The 24503-nt window shown below is 41.0% G+C and overlaps 1 protein-coding gene across 1 annotated transcript; it reads right to left on the bottom strand.

The window, feature by feature from the left end:
• Positions 1-1089: 1089 nt before the first annotated feature.
• On the bottom strand, positions 1090-21957 carry LOC149305535 (transmembrane protein 64-like). The gene is made up of 3 exons (XM_089477558.1): positions 21319-21957; positions 5530-5685; positions 1090-1278 (listed from the first exon to the last, which is right to left on the bottom strand). The coding sequence occupies exons 1-3, from the start codon at positions 21955-21957 to the stop codon at positions 1090-1092; spliced, it is 984 nt and encodes a 327-aa protein (XP_089333684.1).
• Positions 21958-24503: the final 2546 nt, after the last annotated feature.

The following is a 24503-nucleotide window of genomic DNA, read 5'->3' on the forward strand; positions in this document are numbered from 1 at the left end:
AACCTGTAATGTGTACATATCGACAAGTAAAGCAACCACAAATCTATGAAGGATTTTATGTAAAAAATTAAAATAATGTTTAGTCAGCATATTTGGAAATTGTTTCTCCAACTCGACAACACAAACATATTGTACATGTATAGCAAAAATTAAAATTATGGTGCTGCTTACAGTACTAGCATCCGTTTTATCGTGGAAACTGTTTGACCAAACCCCAGAACCAGTAAAAAAAATAAAATAAAAAAAAAAATAAAAATATATATATAAAAAAAAAATAAAAAAAAAATTACCAGGGTTCAGACTAGATACTGGCTATCGGGACTACTAGATCTACTGTACTGGGCTAGCCAGGTCTATTTAAAAGATGCAATTACAGTAGTCGGTTTGATAGATGTGTGTCAGTATGGCTGCCAAAAGCGGGAGGGAATCCCCCCATTATAAACAGGAGTTCTACAATAACACCCCCAAATGATTCAATAAACAACCCAAGCCTGAAAGTAGATCATCACTTGTCTATATCCATTGTAAGGACATATAACCAGCGATCATGGCCTTAACGCGTATCAAACTACAGCTCCCGATATTTAATTCGGATAGCACAGTTTAACCATAACAAAATCTTTTTTAAGAGCACTTTGTCCCACTTCATAGAGTGTAAGCTTAAAACGGGTGTAAGCTTAATATGGTCCTGTTACAAAAAACACTGTCTAGGTATCGCTAGCAATACTTGGAAAAAAAAACAAAAAACACAGAAATCATAAGTTTTATACAAGTCCCTTTTTCCGGTTTATATGAAACAAAGTATGTGCAGTAATAAATAAAGATGCCAAGACACATTTTGTCTGTAGAGCTACACAAGAAAAGTGCATCTGCCATGGCACACAGAATATGACGTTACAAAATGCTTCATGACTTAACCTTTGGGGAGCGTCCTTAAAATGGAAAATATTCTCAAATATTCTTAAAAAAAGTTTTTTTTGTCTATTTCTTTTTAGGAATAATAGGTGTTCCTTCCAAAATTAAGAATTGTGATCTTCAGGAACTATCATCTTAGCAACAAACAAAGGCTGGGAAGGGAAAGTTTGATAATCATACAATGTTGATCCCTCCGAGGGAAAACTGTGTCCTTTTGCTGCAGAATGTTGAGCTGGTGCCATTGAGCTGACTGTTTTTGAGGGAAGAAGTCTTCAGTTCCATTTCACAAGCTATAATAGCTGCATTCAGTTCCACTTGAGCCCGATGAACAACATAAAACATAAGGGCTATGCTTATCACAATCTGCAAATCACGACAAGACAAGTTAATGGCATTTGAAGTGCGTATTTTTATTTACAGCAATTTCTAGCAAACTTATAAAAATTACCAACAATTTAAACATCTGGGTGAAGATCGAATTTAAAACCATTGCACTTTAATTCAGAGATGTGTCTGATATGAAATGGCTTAGCAAAAAAAAGGTTTTTCAATCATTAATGGGACAAATTTTGCAATAATAAATTGCTTTGATCTTTATAACATTCACTTACTATTTTGTTATAGACTAACGCGGTACATAATAAGACTGTAAAAGCCTAGTCTAGTCAGTTTCATACCAAAATTAACATTTGAAGTCCTCAGTACATATGTACATAGATGAGTTGTTGCACACACACACACATATATACACACATACATACATACACGGTATTTGCTCAATTATAAGACAACCCCCCAAAATTTGAATATTAATTTAGGGAAAAAAAGAAAAAGCCTGAATATAAGACTACCCTAAAGGAAAAAAAGTTTTACTAGTAAATATTAATTCACATGTAAACTATTTTTCCATATTTAACCCCTTCAATCCCAGGGGTTTTTGGTACCTCAAAGCCCAGAGCAAATTTGCCATTTTTGGGGTATGTCGGTTTAGCGATGATTCTCTTTTCCTGTGAATAGTGTACCCATATAAACTATATATTGTTTTTTCAAGGAGAGATAGAGCTTTCGTTTGATACCATAGTTGGATGATTAGCTGAAAATTTAAAATGAGAAATTTAGTAAAAAATAGCGAAGATTAGAAAATTTTTTTTTACATTTTCCCTCTGAATCCTCACAAAATTAGGTAAAGTGATGGAAAATCCCCTCCAAGTTTATTAATTCAGGTGTCCTGATTTCAGAAATACCTAATTTATATAGATTTTCCAGACTTTCCCAGCACCAGGGAGCATACTATAAGGCAGGGGTGTCCAAGTTTTTTCTGCAGTGGGCCACTTCATCAGAATTGTATACGTGCGCGGGCCGCACTCATTTTTCACTGTGACAAAAAATATGGCCTTTAATAAAATATGCAGATTAAAATAAAGTAAATAACACAAAACCTTTACTCTTCCTCTCACTGATTTCTGGGCCTTGAAAGTTTTGCGACTACAAATTCAGGATTCCCTAGATTTATTCTAGGGATGAACTAAAATGAAAATTCTGGACCAAAACATTCAGGGTTCACTTAGCCAAAACCGAAAATGACCCCCACCTTTAAAAATAATAATAAAAACTCACATGTTTAATAAAAGTAGGTAACACACAATTGGACAAAATTAGCAATATGACTTAGCATGATAGGAGTGTGATTGCACTCACACTCCTATCATACCCAGGCAACCAGTAAATGCTGGTACCTAGGCATGATGGGACTGTGCTCGCTGTGATTGCTGTTAGCAATCACACTCCTATCATGCCAAGTCAGCCAGTACATGCTGGTACAGGGTGGCTGTAAGTGCAGACCCCATACTGCTGGCAGCATCACTACACAAGGGGGGCAGCTGGCCAGGTTTCAGCATGTACTGGCTGACTTGGCATGATAGGAGTGTGATTGCTAACAGCAATCACAGTCCCATCATGCCTAGGTTCCAGCACTTACACATCCATGCTATCACACACACACACTCATTTATTCATATAATCATTAATTCACAGATTCATTCCCTCAATCACACACACTCATTCAAACACCCTCCCCACCCCCTTACCTGCACTGCAGCTCCTCGATGCCGCTCACAGACTTCAGCAGGGGGCGCGGCCTCCCTCTGCCTTCTCTGCTAAAGCACAGAGGAAGTAGGATGTCACGTGAACTCCGCTTCCTCTGTGCAGTCCAGAAGACCCTCCCACAAGTAAGTAGCAGGGCTTGAGGTGCGGCTCGTGTAAGATCGGTTGCCCTGGCTGCCGATCTTACGCGGGCCGCACCTCGAGGTCTCGCGGGCCGCATTTGGCCCGCGGGCCGCATGTTGGACGCCCCTGCTATAAGGTGTACAATTTTGTATAATTTTTATGCCTATGGCTTAACGGGTTTGGGGGTTGTGAACGGGGGCAGAAGGGTTATACTGGCTAGATGTTATGCTAGGGCAATGGGAAGTAAGGTTTTTTAAATAATTTTTTTATTTTTTTTATATTTTTTTGTAATTTTTTTTTTTATTTTAATTTTTTTACATTTTTTTATATATTATTTTTACACAGAAATGGTTAGAGGTCCTCCTAGGGACCTCCTGAACATGCCAGTGATGTCACAATGACATCACAGCTCACATTATAATTTTTTTTTGTATTATATATATTATTTTAATGATTTATTTAATATTATTTTTTAAATGAATTAACTTTTTTTTTTCTGCTTTTCTCTTTCAGGACGGGAGGGGGAGTGAGAGAGATGGTTTCTCACTCCCCTCCCCGCGATCCCCCTGCACCGATCACACTGTGAGGACCTGCATAGAGATCGCAGCGTCTCTGTGCCTCATCGGAGGGCAGGATCCTCCGATGACCTTCCGGGTTACGGAACTGCGTTTGCAACTGCGCGATCGGGCACTTTCAACCGTAACAGCTTTCCGGCTTGACCCTGACGCTGCACGAAGGGCTGGACGTACCGGGACGTCCATAGGGGTTTCTTTGTGGGCGTTTTTTGGACGTCCCGGTACGTCTATAGGGGAATGAAGGGGTTAATAAAAACTATGCATTTGTTTTTATTTCCTTTTATTTGCTGACCTGTCCCCAGCTATGCACATCTGCCCCATAGATATGCCTTATAGCCCCTGGTATGCCACTCTGCCCCCAAGAAATGCCTTATAGCAGGGCTTGACAAATTTGTTGTGAATCTAGGCGCCAGGTAAAAAAGATAGGAGCCAGGATTTTTTTAAACTAACAGTTGGTCAGGAGTGATCTGATCATCATCAGCCCACTTACTAAACTCACAGCGTTTGACCTGGAAGCACCCTGGACTTTCAGGTCAGTGCTGTTTTTTGTTTTTTTTAATGGAGCGATCAGGCAGCTGGGGGTGTTGGGTCAGGTCCCCACACTTGTGTGGGGACCCAATCAACACTCAACCCCCTTTCCTGAAGCTCCCTGTGGCAGCTGAAAACCCGATTGCTGGTTTTGCAGCAACCGCGTTTTCAGCCTACAGGATCACTCCGTGGGAGTGACCTCAGGCTCGGGGGCGGGCTCTGAGTGGCTGTGCTGTCTGCCCAGACTCCTGGGCAGACAGCAGCAGCGCCCCCGTGTGGTGACTCAACCTCTTACATCCACAATTTTTTCTGGACGTAAGAGGCTGACAAAACCTAGTCGAGCCCTGCCTTATAGCCCCCTATATGCCACTCTGCCTCCAGAAAACCATTATACCCCCCCCTCCCAACTTACCAGTGCACCCCTAGACTTGTACCCCATGCTTCAGACTCCTTGGTGTCTAGTGGAGGCAGCCGGTGGAGGTCTGGGCGATGCGTGCAGACAACCTCCACTGCTGCTGGCCAGTACTTCCGCCGGGGCTTCTATGACTGAGCACTGGAAGGTCATGTCACGTCAGAGCTCTGTGACAGAAGCCCCGGCAGCAGCGGCGGTTTTCTGTGCGCATCCCCCAAACGTTCTCCAGCTGTGGGATGCGCACAGACAACCGCCGCTGCTGCTGGCGCTTCCACCATAGAAGCCCCGGCGGAGCACCGGATGGTCAATGATCCTGGCGTTCCATCATAGATGCCCAGCGGGAGTGCCGGCAGCAGCGGAGGTAATCTGCACGCATCACACAGACGCCCACCGGCTGCCAGAGAGAAGGATCCAGGTCCCCTGCAGCGCTGCGGAGGTCTTACTATAAGACATCCTCGAATATGAGACAAGGGATATTTTTTAGTGTAGTTGCTCTGAAAAAAAACCTTGTCTTATAATCGAGTAAATACGATATATGTATTTTGTTTTTCCTTGAAAATAAAAACTTTCCAACATTAAGTTGACACTGAGCTGCTGACATATATGCCTTATTTTCCTTTAGTTTTCTGGTGATATGTTGACTCTATATGTATATCATAATGACATTATTCAACTTTTCATGCATCAGCAAATTACATGGATTGGATGAAATACAGCTCAGCTTCAGTATAATTAGGTCTGAAAACTTGATTTATTTCTCCCCTAAAATCAAATAAACACACAAAAAAGGAACGCTGTCAATATTAGTCTTATAACAGCCTTAGAGTATTACAAAAGGCATTGTTTATATTAAAATGCGTGATTCCACCTTACCTGCAAACTGAAAATAACGTATCCGCTAACACTTTGTTCTGCAATGACATCATCCATGGTACGCAAGGTTGTTCCCAGATAGGAATTAAGCAGCTGAGTAGGAAACAGGCCCACCGAAGAAGCAGCAAGATAGTTGGGTAGCGATACATCTGTAATCTAAAACATCAAATATTAGGTAAGATATACTTTCTATCAAGAACACTAGTTACATTACTTTAAATAAGTGACATATTAAATATGGATAGTCAAACTGTCTGTAGCACTAAGACAGTACAACCTACAGATTCAAAAATATTAGGGCAGCTGCAGTGCAATACTGCTAGATAGGATTTGCATTAAAAACAATATTGAAGATTTGCTTTATACATATGTTGCACCGCAGTTTGGCACATGTACCTAATCTGGTAATTCTGTTTAATTTGACTTTTATAACACGTCACAACACTATTATAATCAACCTCTAGTGTCAACACATTGGAGTTTATAGTCAGAGTAGTTCCGGTATAAAGCGGTAAAAAGTGATTCACCATTATGTACCATATTCCCCAATGGATAACTGCGGGGTTACCGGTCTCCCTAAAGTGTAGTCAGTAAAATGTCTTTTGCAGCAATACTCCTGAAGGAATATGTGCCATATGTGTGACTCCAAATAAGAGTACTAAAGTAAAATCAGTTGGAATTATTCAACAGGGTACATAACTACATCATTTTGTTGAAAGCCCTGTTCTGCCTAACCCCGCTCCCTCCCCCGCCCTCCATAATTGCTTTGTGCATGGTTGCCAATTGTTATATTGCCTCTGAACATTTAATTCTGGTATCCTTCTGTACACGAGACACTGTTATTTAATTAAAAGAGAATAGGAAACGTATAAGCTGCCAGATTTGTACATGATGTTTCATATTGCAGATGGCAAAGAAAATCAAATACTTCTGCACAAAAAAAAAAAAAAAAACCCAATCACAGAATGTCCAATGCTGGCGTTCTTGGAAAGATAAGTCTTCTAATGAGGAAAGTCTGGTGAAGAAGTTTTGTTTGTTAAACTATATGTATATGACACCACATTCTCTAGGGCAGTGGATCTGTGTTTAGGCACACCTACTACCTGCCCATTTCCTCTCCCACCTCATTTAATGCCATCTAGGGTTAGCCCCACCTTCAACCATTTCTTCTGTCCCTAGCTCCGCCCTCATGTGCAGCTAGCCCTGCCCTTTTCTACAGCCACTGCTCTCAGAATAAGAGCTCCAGGTAGCCTGGAAGTTCCCAGGTATTCCAGTGTTACTTTATGTTCTGACATCACAACCTGCTTCCTGGCTGTCTACAAAGTTTGGGAATTCCTGTAAACAGGAACATTTGGGACTTTGGGGAGAAGGCAAACCAAAACTGTGGTGAAGAAGATAAGGTTGTAGCAATAAATGCACTCATGTTAAGAAAAACTTTGAGAATGTAAAATGCACTAAATTATTTATTGCTACAGTCTTAGCTTCATCCCCATTCCTAGAACCTCTTTCACTCTATAGGCACCTTCTTCAGCACACTATATCATTATTGCTCCCTCATTACTTTCATCTAACCGTTACTCATCACAGGCACCCTTTCCTTTTCCCAGCTTTCTTACCAAACTCCTCCCACTCTCAACAATCTGCCCATTCCTACATGTCCCACCTCTGCTCACTTTCTCTCCTTCTGCTTTTGAAAGCCAGATATATCTTCTTAGGTCCTGGGCCTCCATACATCTAGTACCTACACCTGGCTAACGCAGCTTCTCCAGCTACTCTCTCCTATGGAGGCTGTCGCCTCATTCCCACTCCCAGGCGTGATGAAAGAAAGGGTGGTGGTGTAGGCCTCCTACTTCACCAACTTGTGATTTTCTACCTATCCCCCTCCCCCCAGTCCACCTCTCCTTTCCTCCTTTGAGGTTTATTCAATCCTATATCTTTACGCACAGCTGTTGTATGCTGTTCCCCATGTCCCCTTTCCCCCACCTTTCATGCGCCATTCAAGTCTGTCATAAACAAACAAAGGGGGTGGTGATGGCTGCTAGTTGGCTGAGAAGCCGATCATTGGCCTCTAATGCACTACAGAAAGCATAGGAGACCCTAAAGTGCCACCACATGTAGGCATCTTAGCCACACTTTGCCAATCATCTACAATGTACGTGATTGGCACTAAAAGGGAAAAAAACGATGGGAAAAAAAAAACAACTTTGTGAGACTTTATCTCCACATGGAAATGTAACATCCTGAGAAATTTGCTAATTAAAAAGGGGCCCCTGCTGCCGATCTGTGTTGCTGAATGGCTCAACATCGATGCATTACAGCAACACTGTTTAAGTGCAGAAAGCAATCTTAGATCGCACTCTAAGCTCAAATACCATGACGTGCCAGGCACATAGTTGGCTGTTAACCGACTTTTTGCGTGACGTACCTGGCATATCACTGGTTGTTAAGAGGTTAAAACAGCCATTGTCACGAAGGGTACAAAAAAATAAAATCAGCCATTGTAATGAAAGGGTTAAGATAGGATTCGCAACCAAAGACGTGGCTTATCTTGTACTGCAGAGAAAGAGTTTAAAATGACTGAAGCAGAAGCTTAGCATTAATAGTTAACGCAAGACAAAAAGCACATGCACAGGATTTCATTTCCATCTCTAGACAGACGTTCATAAAAAAAAAAAAAAAAAATTCAGGCTAATCGGTCTAAGAAAATGAGACAAAACCAAGCTTTTTGTCGAGGCTAAACGATATTTCTGTATACAGCACTGCATTTTATGCTCTCGGAGCAAAATATTTTTCATCTTCATCTATAAGATCAGTGAAGGTCTTTCTCTTTGTATTTGACATCAAATGACTGACATAATTATGTGCAGTTTTACTTCATTTGTATTTTTTCTACACATGTAACCTTGTATCTGGGTTGCTGCTCCTCTAAACGTGACAGAGAACATACTTGCAAATGAGGAGAATCAGACGTCTCAACATATTCTACCTGGTAAAATATTTTCTAAACACATAAATAAAATATGTGCAATTATGAATCTTATAAATATGTATGAAGCCACTGCTGCTTTCTACAAGGAAATTAGATATGTTCTTTAAAGAAAATGAGTTAAAAATTAAACTAAAAAAAAAAAAGTTAAATCTTTCCCAAGTGAAATCATACGTGTATGAGCAGGTTTCCTTGCACTCTTGGCTTTGTCAAAGACCAGACGGCACAGAGTAATTAAATAAAGTCAAATAAAGTAAATATATTCCTTCTACAGATGTATATAATCAGCCGTACAATAATATTTTGATTGATTCATATAGTATATTATTATTATTATATAGTATTGTCATGTCCCACAGAGACAAGCAAGTATGATACAAGTCATGCCACGGTTAGCAATACCCAAAAACCAAACACAAAATACTCCAAACGTGCCACTCTAATATTCCAAGTGTGTGTGAGTATTTTATATATACACACGGCACAATTATATTATATATATATATATATATATATATATATATATATATAAATAATCAATCTCTAAATCAGCGCACTCACATCAAATAGGTTATAAACTCTCATGACTGTAGTTAAAGCTACTTAAAAACACCTTTCTAAGATGACAAAATTGGACTCCAATTTTGTCATCTTAGAAAGGTGTTTTTAAATAGCTTTAACTACAGTCATGAGAGTTTATAACCTATTTGATGTGAGTGCGCTGATTTAGAGATTGTGTATGACTTTGGTCTTCAGCAGCACCCCCTTATAATTAATGCTAGTTCAGGTAAGTGCTTCCTTCTTGTATTTGTTATACACATACATATATACACATATACATATACATGCATACACACACACACACACACACATATACATGCATACATACACACACACGAGTTATAAGATGAAAACAGCACATACCCATGAAAAAAAATACTAGCACCTTAGGCATAAATATTAGGGAGTCCGTCACACTATACGACCATATATCGCTTAGCCCAATACTACATCAAAGAACCCCAAGTTTGGTAAATTCTATGTAATCTACATGGATATATTGCTTACCAAAGAGCTGACTCAGTGGAACTGCACTGTATTTTAATCATGCATTTGAAAGCCCTCTCTGGACACCATTAATGAGGCACTTTTGTGGTGGGGGGACTAAACCCTAAGGTCTGTCATGGACCTGTATGTCACGAATGCCAGCACCGAGGTGCTCTCAACCCGAAACGTTTTTCCCACGGAAACACCTAGCAAGGCTTGAATATAGGCAGGTATAAATAGGCACCAAGTATATGTAGCGAAGCACTGTAGGAATAGCCGGATACCTGTACAGGTAATACCCAGGACAGTTATCAATGGGTGCCAGGTAATCATGCATAACAGAATAGAGTCTGCCAAAATAGGGTTCTGTGCACTAAGCAGGTAGTTGGACAAGTCGAGGTCGGTACACAGAGCAGGTCAGCAAGGTACAAAATTGTTGGGCAGAGAATGGTCAGACAAGCCAGTAGTCAAAGTAAAACGTTCAGGTATCAATTCACCAAATGGGCAATACAGGACCACACTAGGTTTAGCAGTTCTAGGCATTTAAATTCGCACCTAGATGAATAAAAAGGTGCATCACAAAATTAAATAATAATCAAATAAAATTTGAATCAAGTACTTGCAGACATGTGTTGATAGTTTACTATTTTTGCTTAATGATATTGTTACGACTCAAGCCTATGTTTTCATATCTCACCATGTTTTGCAACATTTCTATAAATCTCCATGTAACATTTGATGGAAAGAAGACCTCTTAGGTCCCAAAAGCTTTTGCAACTCTAGAGCTTTTTCTACTTTGGCCCAATAAAAAAAAGGTATCAACTTCGACCAGACTTTAATTTCCCAGAGCAATATCTATTTTTCTTATTAAGGAACAGAAAATACCAAGGTTGACCAACCGAATGGCACTGGAACTAAAGATTTTAAATTTTCATGTTGGTTTGATACACAGGGAGGGTGGTATATATACGAGACCCTCGGACGTTATTGTTCTACAAGGATGAATTCAAATGAATACTTCAACAGTATAGACTTTTTCCTCTTGACAATAAAATTAGATTTTGATCAAAGGTAAGCAAGAAGCACATATCATTCGGAATTAAAACTTTGCCTTAACTCATTACGTTAGCAGTGTTGCCGATTGGTCAAGGAGCAGACGGGCCTACTTTTGTTTGATTGGGTGCACAGGGAATCTAACCCCCAATTACCCGAGACAACCTCCACATCAGGTGCTCCCTCTAAACGAATTAATGAATGAAAAAGATTAACAATGGGGGGCATATGTGCCTTCCGAAAAATGTACCACTGTTCTATTTTTAAAGCCATCATCTTGCGAGGTCCAGAGCCTCTCTCAATGATCTAGTCATAAAAATTGAAAAGCACAACGCTTCTAGGTATATAATAAATATTTCTTAATAAGTATAATTATAATCACCACGTCAAGATAATTCACCAAGAGGAAAGTAGCTCTCGAACAAATTTAAAACCAGCTAGCCAATTAACGGTTATTCAACATTTCCCAAGAATCGGTCATATTGTCACATTGTAATGGGATAGGTTCAGGCAAAACGCGTACGCCAGAAAGTAAAACTACAGCAAGAGAGAATTTATTAAAAGGAAAAATACCCTCAAACGACTATGGAATACACCGATACATTGGTACATATGATCAAGGGTGGTCAAACGTTATTTTGCTTCATCCAAACAATATGGCTACAATCAACAGTATACAGATGTGGACACCGTGTGTAAATTACATTTACTGGGTAAAACCACTGAAAGTTCATATCATCGAAAATGTAAGATCAGTATTAATACACAAATTTTGCGTCACTCGAAGGCAGTTCTAAGAACCTTACCTTATCTAGAAGAGATAATGTGAATCGCACGCTACTTCAGAGATGGATCCGAGTTGAACACTCTCAATGAGGACTATAATCCAACCCCTTTTCTCAAAGAGTGAATCACCACGAGTGATTTGGATAAGGTACAGCGCTACCTGGGATGGAGGGGATTGTAATGGTAATTTTTAACATGAACATGGATGTAACTTGTCAAAGTTCTGATAATGTAACATAGGACCTCTCATCATATAAGTACTCCATGAGAAAACAGCTATACTGTGATCATTCTCATTTCCGCTGATCTTCTGTTCATGGGAATTAAATCACCAATAACCAAAATGTAGGAATATATATTATATTATATATATATATATATATATATATATATATATATATATATATATCTCTTTTCCATAGGAATTAACACACAATAATATTACAATGTCGAACTTTTCAGTATGTACGACTAGATAATTGGGGGAGGTTCTGTATCACATAAAATGATGGGGGGTTTTTTTTGGAGGCGCATAGACATATTATCCAGATATTCAGTTATATCTTGAGTGAGGAAAGTCTATTTTTATTGTCATTTTATTGTTTATATAGGGAAAGGTTTGGGACGGGAAGTTTGTAGGGAAGACAGGGGCTAATTATTTTATTTGGCTCACCATGTTAGTAAGTCAGCAGAGGCCATTCTTCGGTAGTTACTTAGGGGGAATATAAACTTCACTTTCAGCTTCGTAGAAGATTTAAAAAATAAAATAAAAAATGTTTTAACCATTTAGATTTTTCTCTTACAATGAATTAAATTTTACCCCATCCCTTTTATAGTTTCCTTCCTTAAATACCGTATTTGCTCGATTATAAGACGAGGTTTTTTTCAGAGCAAATGCTCTGAAAAATACCCCTCGTCTTATAATCGGGGTCGTCTTATAATCAGACCTCAAATAGGTCTGACTATGAGACGACTAAGGTCCAGATCCCCCGCAGCTGCAGGGGACCAGGATCCTCCTGTCTCCCCCCCCTCCCCGCCCCACTTACCGGTGCTTCTGAGTCCCCGGTGTGTAGCCGGGGCAGCGTGTAGATGTCTACGCGATTAAATGGGGGGCATAAGGCATTTCTGGAGGCAGAGTGTTCTATGAAATGCCTTTTAACCCGCCTTAATGCCACTCTGCCTCCAGAAATGCCTTTTTAACTCTCTATACGCCACTCTGCCTCCTGAAATGCCTTAAACCTCCCTATATGCCACTCTGCCCCATAATATGCCTTTTAACCCCCTTAATGCCAGAGTGACATATAGGGGTATAAGGCATTTCTGGAGGCAGAGTGGCACATAGGGGGTCAAAAGGCATATCATGGGGCACAGTGGCATTTAGAGGGTTAAAAGGCAAATAATGGGGCACAGTGGCATATAGGGGGTATAAGGCATTTCTGGGGCAGATGTGAATAACTGGGGGGCAGGTTGGAAAATAGAAGGAAATAAAACCAAAATATTTTTCTCAATCATAGCTTTTATAAAAAAAAAAATAGTTTACATGAATTAACATTTACTGGTAAAACTTTTTTCCTATAGGGTCGTCTTATATTCAGGCTTTTTTTCCTAAATTAATATTCAGATTGGGGGGGGTCATTTTATAATCGAGCAAATACGGTATTAAAAAATTTGACCATGAAACCAATGTGAAACCATTATTCAAATTATGGAGGTAAAATTCCCCTTATTTAAATATAGGCGTTAAGGTTATAGATTCCACTAATAAAAAAATTAGAGAATGAAACACGTCTAATGTAATTTGGTTCTTATTGCATATGCCTGTATATTATGTATGTATCCACACACACATGAACGTTAATGGTTCACTACTTTGCAACATATTTTTAGTTGCGTTGCTATTAATATTCCGAACTGTTTGCCCTTTGGAACTTTTAGTAGTGGTTCAGGATGTTGGTAATAACTGCAATGTGAAAACGCCACCGGCACTTTAGATCCATGGCTGCGTAGCAGAACGCTATACTTACAAGTACATTAAGCAGCTGAACCATAAAAAAAATGATCAACACAGAACATTTGCAGATTTTTATGCTCTATTTAATGCTAACATTTGCTTATTTTTGGTGATGTGTCCACTTAGCATTCATAAATGCTGTACACAGGATTGCAACTTTGGGAAAAATTTCCCATGAAGTTCGAGCGTGACCAGAGAAAAGGACTATACAGTCCATCTACTTTGCCCAATTTTCCTTATGTAAAGTAAAACTTTGATACGTCTAAGCCTCCGACCGTCCAGATTTACATTACGACTTTGTGCTAACATTTCTCCTACTTTGAAATAAACTTCCATCCTGTACTTTGTTAAATCCCTTTAAGTAGTTCTCCCCTCTATTTTCTCCCCCCTCACTTTGAGATCACTAAGAAATGTCCTTGTTTTTAAAAGAAAACCAAGATGTGTCCATTAAAACATCAGATGTCTTAGAAATTACAGTGTAGACATTGATTTTTAATGGAATATTTTCATAGGCTACAGAGGTTCTTTGTCACTCCAGTGTTCCTATGTTGCATTCTCTTACCCAAGTTTAAAATGCTAATTGATCATTAGAAAAATTAATAATATATTAGCATAGAAAAATAAATAAAAGTGACCCCAAACTCTTAAACCGTAGTGTATACATATACTTTGTCCTCCATATGTATATAAAATATTTTAACAAATATATTGAGAGCAACCTCCAGCCCTCCAAGCAGATGCCAGATGCTAAAGATTACTTACATTAATGAAATACATTTTGCCCATATTTTCTGTATGCTTGAACATATCAGGTGCCAGTGCCCATCCATCTTTGTGGAGCAGGTCCCATAACATGAAGCAGAGGTGAAGACTACTGTGTGTTTTATAAATAAAAACAAGATAAAATGAAATGTCAAAGGAAATCACGGTTACCTTTTGAGATTTCATGACTTAAGATATTATATCAATGCTGAGCAAATATTGCTCTTTATTTGCTCAAGCGGTTAATACTCGCGTTCCTACTTGGTCTTACACAAAAGCCCAGACGTTGAAGTAACCTAACTGCTGAGTGCCATCACATTAAAAGACTTGTATTTGAGGGGGAAAAAAAACAAAAAACAGTGGGTTTCTAGTGTATGTGTGTGTGTGTTTTTTAATGGGTGGGTTTCTAGTGTGTGTTTTTTTAACGAGTGGGTTTCTAGTGTGTGTGTGTTAATGGGTGGGTTTCTAGTGAGTGCGAGTGTGTGTGTGTGTGTGTTAACGGGTGGGTTTCTAGTGTGTATGTGTGTTGCAAGATTGGAGACTGTGAATGATGTGCCACAATTAGCAAAAATATTTTAAGCTTTCTCATACAGTAGAACAACCTCTGCTCTTTTCCCAGTACCATTATTACAGCTCATTCAAGCGGCATAAAAGATTAATTCATTAATGGTTATGAGGAAAACAAAGAAAACAAACAGTAACACAATGTCCAATCTTTGTGACATGCAGCAGCACTCATTTTAATATTCGAATATAATCAACAAAATACTGCAGACAGCAGGCTCAGCTTACAAATCAAATACCAGGCGTTTGACCCATCACCAGCTGCACTGCGAGTCTTTGTGCCTCCTTTTCACAAAAGTGCATTAAAAAAAAAAAAAAAGTCCAAATGGTACAAGTCATTTAAAATGAATGAAACATCAGCTCAGCAAATTCACGCAACGCGTTTTGCCCTATTAGAGCTTCTACCTGCAGCAATATTTTAGAACTTAGTTTCTTCAGTGATTAGACCGGTATGTGCGTGCAAAAAATATTTGTCACAGATTCTGTAACAGATCCCTATGCAACCTTTAAAAAAAATTGTTTAACATCCAGCAGAACACACAATTTTTCCCAAAGTAAGTCATGCCTATATATTATATAAGTTTATATTACGCAGACTTCGGATTATGAGATATCAGAGAGCTATGATCCATTAAGCTTCAGGTTTTCAGTAGACAGCCAAAAGAGTTCAACCAAAAAGAATTTTCCAACAATAACGAATGCATGCCGCAATTTGCATGCAGTAAAATGCATCGGAGTACATGCAAAATAAAAACAAACAATTTGGGGGCTAGACTGTTCCTTTAAGTCCTCACTTTACGTTGGCAAAATAAATGTGTTATTTTAACAAAACCATAAAACCTCAAGTATAGCTGATTTTATCTCACAAATGTGTTCTACTTCTGTAGAATAAGAGGTTTCAGTTGACTTTCTGTAAATAGAGGAATGAGTTTATGTTCTTAGATCTGATCTAAAACAATTCTGTATAAACAAACAAATGTGTTAAGCTTGTTCACCACACACACACACACACACGCTCATACAAAAAACATCACTGTCTGACAGCACCACCAAGGAACGATGCATATTAATATCCTCTGCGAGTACTTTAATATACTTAGCCAAGGCAGACTCTCCAGCCCTTATCCCCGAGCGAGAAAGTTGCTTGCCCCTGACCGACAGGAAAGCGCTCCTACTGAAATTAAAGGGAGCACTTTCTGCCCATGCTCTAAAAACGCTTTCCAGTGGCGCAGATGGAGCAGACTGGCAGTAACTATCACCTGCATGGAGACGTGTCCGGCCAAATACATCTGGAAGGAAAATAGCTGGGGGGCAGAGGAAGGGAACACATATAGGGAAGAGATCATATAATTAAAGTGCATATGAAGCAGAAGTGTCCCTTTTGGGATCTATTGTTCGTCTAAATTATCTTATGGTCTTTAGCAGGTCAAAACCAAGCCTACGGGCTTCTTTATTTGAAACAACCCAAATATATTACTTATGGAAAACAAACACGGGAGATATAATCGCAAACATTACATGCAGAAAAACAGATTTGAAACATGAAACTAAGATTTTAAGAAAATAGAATTTTTAAAAAAAAAAAAATCATGCTCCGTACTGCTGCATTCATCCCTGTGGTCCTTTAGAACGAGCCCGAAGCGTTAGTCTACATGTACCGTTTTTCCTTTCACTTTTTAAGAGGATGAACCATGTGAACCGGCTTTAGAGAAAGCGGAGACTGAGATAGCTCCTTAATCTCTTCCTAATGTTAACAGCACATCACATCATCACAATTTTTATTCAGATGGAATAGATTTTAAGATGTCAAACACAGATTCCGACGTGGCAACTACTGAAGACTATCCCTGGATTTCTTGACTTTTATTTAATTTTTTTTTTATTATTTTTTTTTTTATTTTTTTTTTAAACATGATCTTGCAGTTTAACCTTATTCTGTCCACAGATACGTTTACCAGCCATGAGAAACCATATTGGAATTAAAGGCAATATAGGACTTGAAACGTGTCCCTTTTTTCCTCTTTAATAAATTGGCCCTGTTAGGGTGGTAAAAGTCAGTATAATACAGATAAGATTAAAAAAAAAAAGTTATGGAGGTAAAAGCAGTGGCATATCCTGGCCTAGGCAGGCAGGTCCAGGGGGGGCATTACAATCTTTGATCTCCCCAGCAAGACCTTTTACGCTCTGACTGCGGAACATAATTCATTAAGAGGTGCCGTGCACCTTTAAGACACAGCATGGCGAGGTATGACATCATATCCTGACACTTTCTTAAAAGGCGTGCCATGTCGTTCATTGTACCAGAGACGCCAACCATGGATGTGCAGGAACCTGGGGATGTTGCCCTATGTTGGGCCTACAGCAGCCCCACAGGTCAATGCATCACTGGGTTAAATGTGTGTCTAGTGGTACGACAAACACGTGAACTAGGTCCAACATAGGTAATCAGCACACGTTAGGATTAGGTAATTGGGTGACAAGAATGACATATTAGATATAAAGAACGGATATGACTCCATGCCAGGAAATGAAAAGCTGGGCAACTAGAGGCTTGCGCAAAAGAGTGCATTTATTTTTGGCACTTGCCGGTGCCCTGTCTCGGTGAAAATAAACTACGCCTTACATGTTTCATGACCTCAGGCGCTTAATCATAGGCCTACAGAGTCATATCCTGGTTTCAGATCTTCTATTGACTGGTGGAGCACCGGTGACTACAGCCTACAAACCAAAGTCCAAGAAGGGGCTTGCATTTTGGAATCTTAAGCAAGGTGGGGGCTGTTTTGTTCCGATATAATGTAATACTGTCAAGGATTTTCGCACACTTAACATATAGAATTTTGGAAAAGACAGAAAATCCTAGTTGCGGGGAATTGACTCGTCATATATAAATGTGAGATATCACAAAAAGCCCGGAATAAACTTGTCCTGGGTTTTGTCCCATCCTTTTAATAGAGACAGACATTCTACTTTCAACAGGCTAGGGTTTTTTTTTTTGCTTTATTCTTTTAAGTTTTAGTCCTGGCTCTTTAAATATTTATCCGACTCGATGCACACAAAATGTAATGTAAGAAATAGCCACATTATAGAAAACTCAGACAAGTCGGTTTAAACAAGTCGAAACACAAATAGGGTTGTAAAAGTATCTTTAGCAGATATGTATAGCTACATAGTCCAGCCACAATCCAGCAATCCAAGGATCAACATATTTAAAATATTCCTGGCTAGCATGCAACACATGCGTTTCAAGGACATAAAAATGACCAGCTATAGGACGCACCAGAGCTACAAGCGAGACAGAGCTTGCGATGTCAGAACGTAAAGTGTATCAATTAAATGTAACTATTTAACTACTAACCCTATCAGTGCGCAGTGATACAGGGCAGATAAGAAGGGGTTAAATTCAAGGTAGAAAAGCACATTTACACAAATCAAGTGCTTTTCAGGGCTAAAACACATTATCATCCTGTCTGAGATTCATGGGAGCTGTGATCCATAAAAGCACAGGCTGTTTTGGAATGCAGATAAAATATTTTATATACCCGTGGGTGTTTTTACGATTTGCTTTATTTTGTTTATCAGACATTTACCCAGAATGCTGGCCAGTTGATCTTACTGGGATCAGCTGGGGTGGATTTTTTTTCCTTTTTATTTACACACGCTAGGAATCATGGTAGCAAGCAGCCATTACTAGACCACTGATTTTAATCCAACTTGGTTTTTTTTGTATCTTGTTGGAGAAGCCGCCCGGTCTCTTGTATCTGATCCTTGGCCGTCTACATTCAAACTCAATTAAAAGTGCAATACAAATCCTGAAATCCCCAAACACACAATATTATGACAGTCACGTGAGCCAAGATTACCAAAAATCAAACAACTAAGGAATCAATGTACACAAAAAATACTTGGCTTAAAAAATAAATAGTCTAAATTTGTACTGTTAGGGAAGCAAACGCCTATTCGTCATTGTAACTGGCGTAACTGCAGGCGTCCCAGGTTGTTACAGTCCCATCATACCGATTTAAAATAGTTTAGAAAGGACCATTCAGACCTGCACCAGTCCAGGTCAAAAGGGCCCTTTCTAGACTATTTTGAATCAGTTTGAAAAGGTGATTATTGTTGACCTTATTGGCATGCGCCTACCCAGAATCCATTTTGGTTGTGGCAGCACCATTAGATTTATGAGGGGAAAAACAAGCCTTCTGGCTTGTCTGGCATCTGTAGATGAGTGTTTAATGATACTTCTACTACCCCCTTGAATCGGTATGAGAAGACAGGAAAGTCTTGGCGGGGTCACATTATGTCACTTGACAGCGAAACCGAGGCTGTCCACATAGTGTGCGCAGGCAGCCGGACAGCAATCTGCAGGAGCAGTGAGAGGTAAGCGGGGGCTTGATTTATGTTTGTATTTACCCATGGATGTGTAAGGTGGGTGAGATGGAGTACGTGTTAGTAAGTATGAGTACATCTGTAATTTATGTGTGTTCATATATGTTGGAAGGGGGGCAAGAAGTCATAGACAAGTTGTTTGGGGGCAATGATGTGCCAGTGCCCTGTGGTTTCTTGTTACTGATGTGCATCATAGTAAATGTCATTTGTTGACTAACTAGCTAATAATTTCTGCCCGGATTTGTCAACCACAGTCCTCTTTTCCTTAGTTCGGCTTCAGCTGACTGGTGACAGCTAACAATTAGCCCTCCATGAGCCTTAATAAGAAGCACTGGATTCAAAGTCATAGATGCCAATAACATCCACAGAATCTTAGGGCTAGAAGCTAATGTAGATAGGAAAGAAGCCAATACTCATTACAAAGACTTAGAGCAGACTCTTGGTGGTCCTCAGAAAGATAAAGGGTGCGACTGAAGTGTTCTTCAACAGGAGGGACCTATTACTCAAGCCAATACACTGTTCAGGCTATTATCATGCCTAGTTATGTTATTTGGCACAGAGTGGGAAAAGAAAGGTTTTTTTCCCCTAATTATGTGTTTCACAGATATAGAGAAGTACAGCCAAGCTAGCTTACATTTTGAGAACCACCACTTTGGGGTGTAATTTGCCTGGAACAGCTACTATTTTAACTGGACATTTAGAAAGCCTTTTGAAGCTACCAAAGGTCAGGAAGAGCGACCCATGCACTGACATAATCAGAAAAAGCAAACACCCAATTATTAGTACCCTGAGCTGGGATTTTGCTTCCTATAGCAACAAATAGAGAGATGAGCAGATTTCCCAACTTTTCAGAAGTTCAGTCTGTCCTAAACATGGGACTAACTCAAGCGACCTTGAGTTTTACCTGGGCAGCATGCAGAAGCCTTTGGAGATAGAGTTTGCTTCAAGTTATGCAATTCAGCGTAACGCTCAATGTTCTTTGGTGAGACTGGCAAGGAACACAATGGAATTACCCTCTGAGATGCCAAATACTCTCAAGGGGCACTTGGCAGACGTCGTCATATCTGCTTAATAAACATCCCTACAGCTATACCCTACGTAAAATAATTCCAAAACTATCCACTCTAAACACCGTAACAGTAAATGCTGATACAACTTGTTTAAAAAAAAAAAAGCCTAAATATTTTTACACAGGTCGCATTTTCATAAACAAGGCTTGTAAACAAATAGCTTGAAACTTTAAGGATTCCTATAACTGGCTACACCTGAGACCCGTTTGTTTTGAGGGTCAACACAGATACTTTTTAGTGTTTTGTGACAAAACAGTGACTTTTTTGCAGAAAACACTCAAAGCTCCCACCAGAACTCTCTGGAGGACACAAGATGAAACAAATATTCAAAGCTATGTCAAAAATGTATTAATCCAAGTATGGTTTAGTGACTAGTTTCTTGAACACTTTTTATTATATAATGTCAGAATTGATTACAAGTGAAGATAAAGCAAGTATGTCAGCATGGTTAGCCTTGAAAAGTCACAAAGTCCTCAAAGATCACACAGAGCACTTAAGGTGCAGAGAGCAGGTAGGTACCAAGTAGAGGACATCATGGGCAGCCGCTGTAGAAGGTAAAAGATACACAATGACCAATGTGTCTTAGATCATTAAATGATCCAAGTTGGAACAATATCAAAGCGAACATCTAAGAAAGGGCTGGGTAAAGGTTAAAATAAGCGACATGTACTTATTAAAGCCAGAGGCAAACATATCTCAGCTGGGTTAGGAGATGAGGAAAGCTTCAGGACAGGACATTAAATGATGCTGGGTGAGAGATCTCAGCTTTCATGTGGTGGATCTTTAAATAAAATATCTCCAAAACAAGAAGCACAAGCTATAGGAATTCCCAGTTCATTCATTGACTTTTGCTAAAAGTTGCCATAGGTGCAGATTCAAATGCTAAACACCCCAGAAGGACATTACAGAATTCCAGGATATGGGGCCACACTGTATATATAAGACCCCAGTCTACTCCAAGTTCTATGGATGACAAAGATACATTTTATCTTAATCAGTCCTTGGTCTTATCTTCTGAGAGGCTGTCCCACATACCCACCCACCACAAAAAAAGATAAAGTAGTGACACCAGATTACAGCCTTAATACGCTGCTGATAATCAGTTAACCATCGATAGGACTCACCGAGAATACAGCATTTTGGAGTCCAAAGGGGATGGGGGTGAGTCTGGCCAGAGCCACAACTTTGAGGCCATTGCCTCCCTCCACCACCCGAATGACAGCTCCCAGCCTGTGGCTGCTCTCTATCTTGGCGAGCACCCAGTGGGTGAGCAGCTTCTTGCACACCAGGTGAGCTATGAAGGTCCCGATGAGCACCCCGACCACAACCAGTCCGATACCCCAGCCCAGGCCATACAGGTAGCCGGCTGCCACATTCAGCACGATGTAACCCCACACGCACGGCAGGGACACCAGGATGAAGCCCACGACAAACAGCAGCACTCCGAACACGCTGTCCAGGCTCTCCACCCACAGCAGCAGGTCTTTGAGGTAGTGGCGGACCAGAGCCAGCGAGGCACAGCACAGCGCGCACACGGCGCAAAGCAGCACCACGCTCCGGCACCAACACAGTCCGGGGCAGCTCCACGGCTCCAGCAGGCCAGGGCTCTGCATCGCTGAGTAATGGTTGTGGTGGTGCTGGTGGTAGCCCTCTTCCAGCTGGTCCGATCCAATAAGGCTGTCGGTGGGGTGCCGGCCGTGCATCCACCTAGCCAAAGTCTGGCGCCCCTGCGATACGAGGAACTGCAGCGCGGAGCCAAACATCCCGGCTACCCCAACACGGGACCAAACGGACAGCCTCTACCTGCACGCGGCGATCACCACAGCAGCCGCTCGCTTTCGTTCTCTCCCCGGGGGCATCGCTCAGCAAAGAGCTCCGTTACCAGCCGGGAAGACACCTAAGAAGACGACGCGTCCTAGCAGCGAATGCGAGCTGTGGGCAGGATTCTGACGTCACACAATAAGATCCACCCACACAGATGGGGCGGAGCTCGTTGCGCGGCGACAGACAACTTCCTTCATATCTCGCTCTGGCCTGAGGTCCTGTCGTTCTCGTAGGACGGTCTGCAAAGTGCCCAGCCCCGCCCATAGATATCGCCCCGCCCACACGTCTACAATTCATTTAATCATTTAAAAAGAACCGCCCCCCTAGCGAAACAGTCACGCTCTGTCCTCTCTGCGGTGTTGCCGAGGGGGGGTGCATGAATGAATCCTGAAAGCTCCACTCATTGACTCTGTTTTAAATAAAGCCTTTGTTCTTATTGGTCATTTATTGTATTGGACATCCATGAATCTAGTGTTGTGCACAGTTGCAGATGTTTTTGGGAGCAGGCACACTCACAGGGTTAATGAGTTCAGAATGTCTGTCATGTAACAAAATGTCTCCTGAATCACATTTTAATCGTTCACATAAGATGCTTCCAGCACAGCGAAAACGTTCACAGGAATAAAGCTGGGCAACAGCGCCATACAGCCAAAAATGTCACAGCCCACGACGACACGATGACACCCAACCCAACTGGTGGTTCTGATGAGACAGAAGAGCCGGGACGTTCTTAACAAGCCTCACCAAACAGCACCAAACCAATTTGTTTAGGATTTTGGTCCTCTTGTTATTTACGGAGAGGGTGGTGCATAAGTGGATCAGCATCCCTTTAGATATGGTAGAGGCTAATACAGTGAGGGTATTTAAACATACATGGGATAGGCATAAAGATATCCTGAATATAAAACGTGACCAAGAACTGATTAAGGTCTGAGTCTTTACATCAGGAAAAATGGGGCGAATAGATGGGTTGAGAGGTTCTTGTTTACAGTCAAATTCTCCGTTTCTCTTAAGTGTCAGGAGTTTCCTTGTGATTCTTTACACTGCAGGCAAATCCAACTTGGCTTCCTTGTGACGTGATGAGCTGAGCCGGGGCTCAACTGAGTTTGGCCTCATGCCACACTATCCTCCTCCTTGCCCACTGATGCTTTCATAGGTAGATAACAACCTCTTTTCAACTGGGCAGAATGCAGAGACTTTCCTTATGATCGCTCATGTTACTGGCTAGTGCTGGTCGGCTTGTGAGCAGCTGGACAGGCTAAACCCCATGATCTGGCTCGGCTTGTCTCCTGCCATTGTCTGTCTCACCTACCTCTACCATCACTTTCAAAATGCTGGGCCCTGTGCCACTCTAGCATATTTAATACTTTTTTACCTGAGAACCCAACCATTACACCTGCACAGGGGCTCCCTAGGAAACATACGGTCGCACACTACAAAAGCATTAAAGTGAGCATAAGACCACGTGGATTCAGCAGGTTGCTGCATTCATGTCATATATTGGCCACTGGCCGATTCCAATGCCACATCCATCGCTGGACACGCGTGTGAAGCTGCAGCATGCCTAGACTAGATCTGCATTGGTTTAACAGACCACACATGGTCCTGTACCTCTAGGGACTGATGCCCTTAGAGTCCTTTTGTAAGGTTGTTATTAGACTTGGGCACCAGGGGGCTCTTCGTGTTCGTCTTCATGCTCGTCTTCGGCAAAAAAAACAACTTTGTATTCCGCGAATATTCGCCTGGTCCTGTCTTCTCTTCGGGCGAATATTCGCAGACATTCTTCGTGCTCGGGTTTTCTTCGTTTTCCCCGGTTAAGGGGTTAAAACGGGGTTAAAGCCGCTCTGGCGCCAGGAGTTTAAATGTCCGTATGAGCAACTCTATTGGTCGTCAGCAGGGGGCTCGTCTGCCATTGGTTGATGGCAGACGAGCCCCCTGCTGGCGACCAATAGGGTCGCTCGTACAGACTGTTATACTCCTGGTGCCGTAATTGTCCGGCAGATCCCGCTGGTCTCCCTGTTCTATAATTTATTAACTGATAGAACAGGGAGACCAGTGGGATCTGCCGGGTAAGTTACAGCATTGGGGTTTTAAAAGTCTGCACGAGCGACTCTGTTGGTCGCTCGTGCAGACTTTTAAAACCCCAATGCTACAACTTACCCGGCACATCCCACTGGTCTCCCTCCCTGTTCAATTAATTAAATGTCCGTACGAGCGAACAATAAAGTCGCTCGTACGGACATTTAACTCTGTACAGGGAGGGAGACCAGTGGCATCGGCAGGGTAAGTTGCAGCATTGGGGTTTTAAAACCCCAATGCTGCAACTTGCCCTGCCGATGCCACTGGTCTTTAACTAATTGAACAGGGAGCGAGACCGATGCCACTGGTCTCCCTCCCTGTTCAATTAGTTAGTCTGTGCCGGGTTAAATGTCCGTACGAGCTACCAATAAAGTCGCTCGTACGGACATTTAACTAATTGAACAGG

Source organism: Sceloporus occidentalis, unplaced genomic scaffold, assembly GCF_023333645.1.
Source record: "Sceloporus occidentalis isolate IW3139 unplaced genomic scaffold, rSceOcc1.0.p SCAF_11, whole genome shotgun sequence".
Classification (NCBI taxonomy): domain Eukaryota; kingdom Metazoa; phylum Chordata; class Lepidosauria; order Squamata; family Phrynosomatidae; genus Sceloporus; species Sceloporus occidentalis.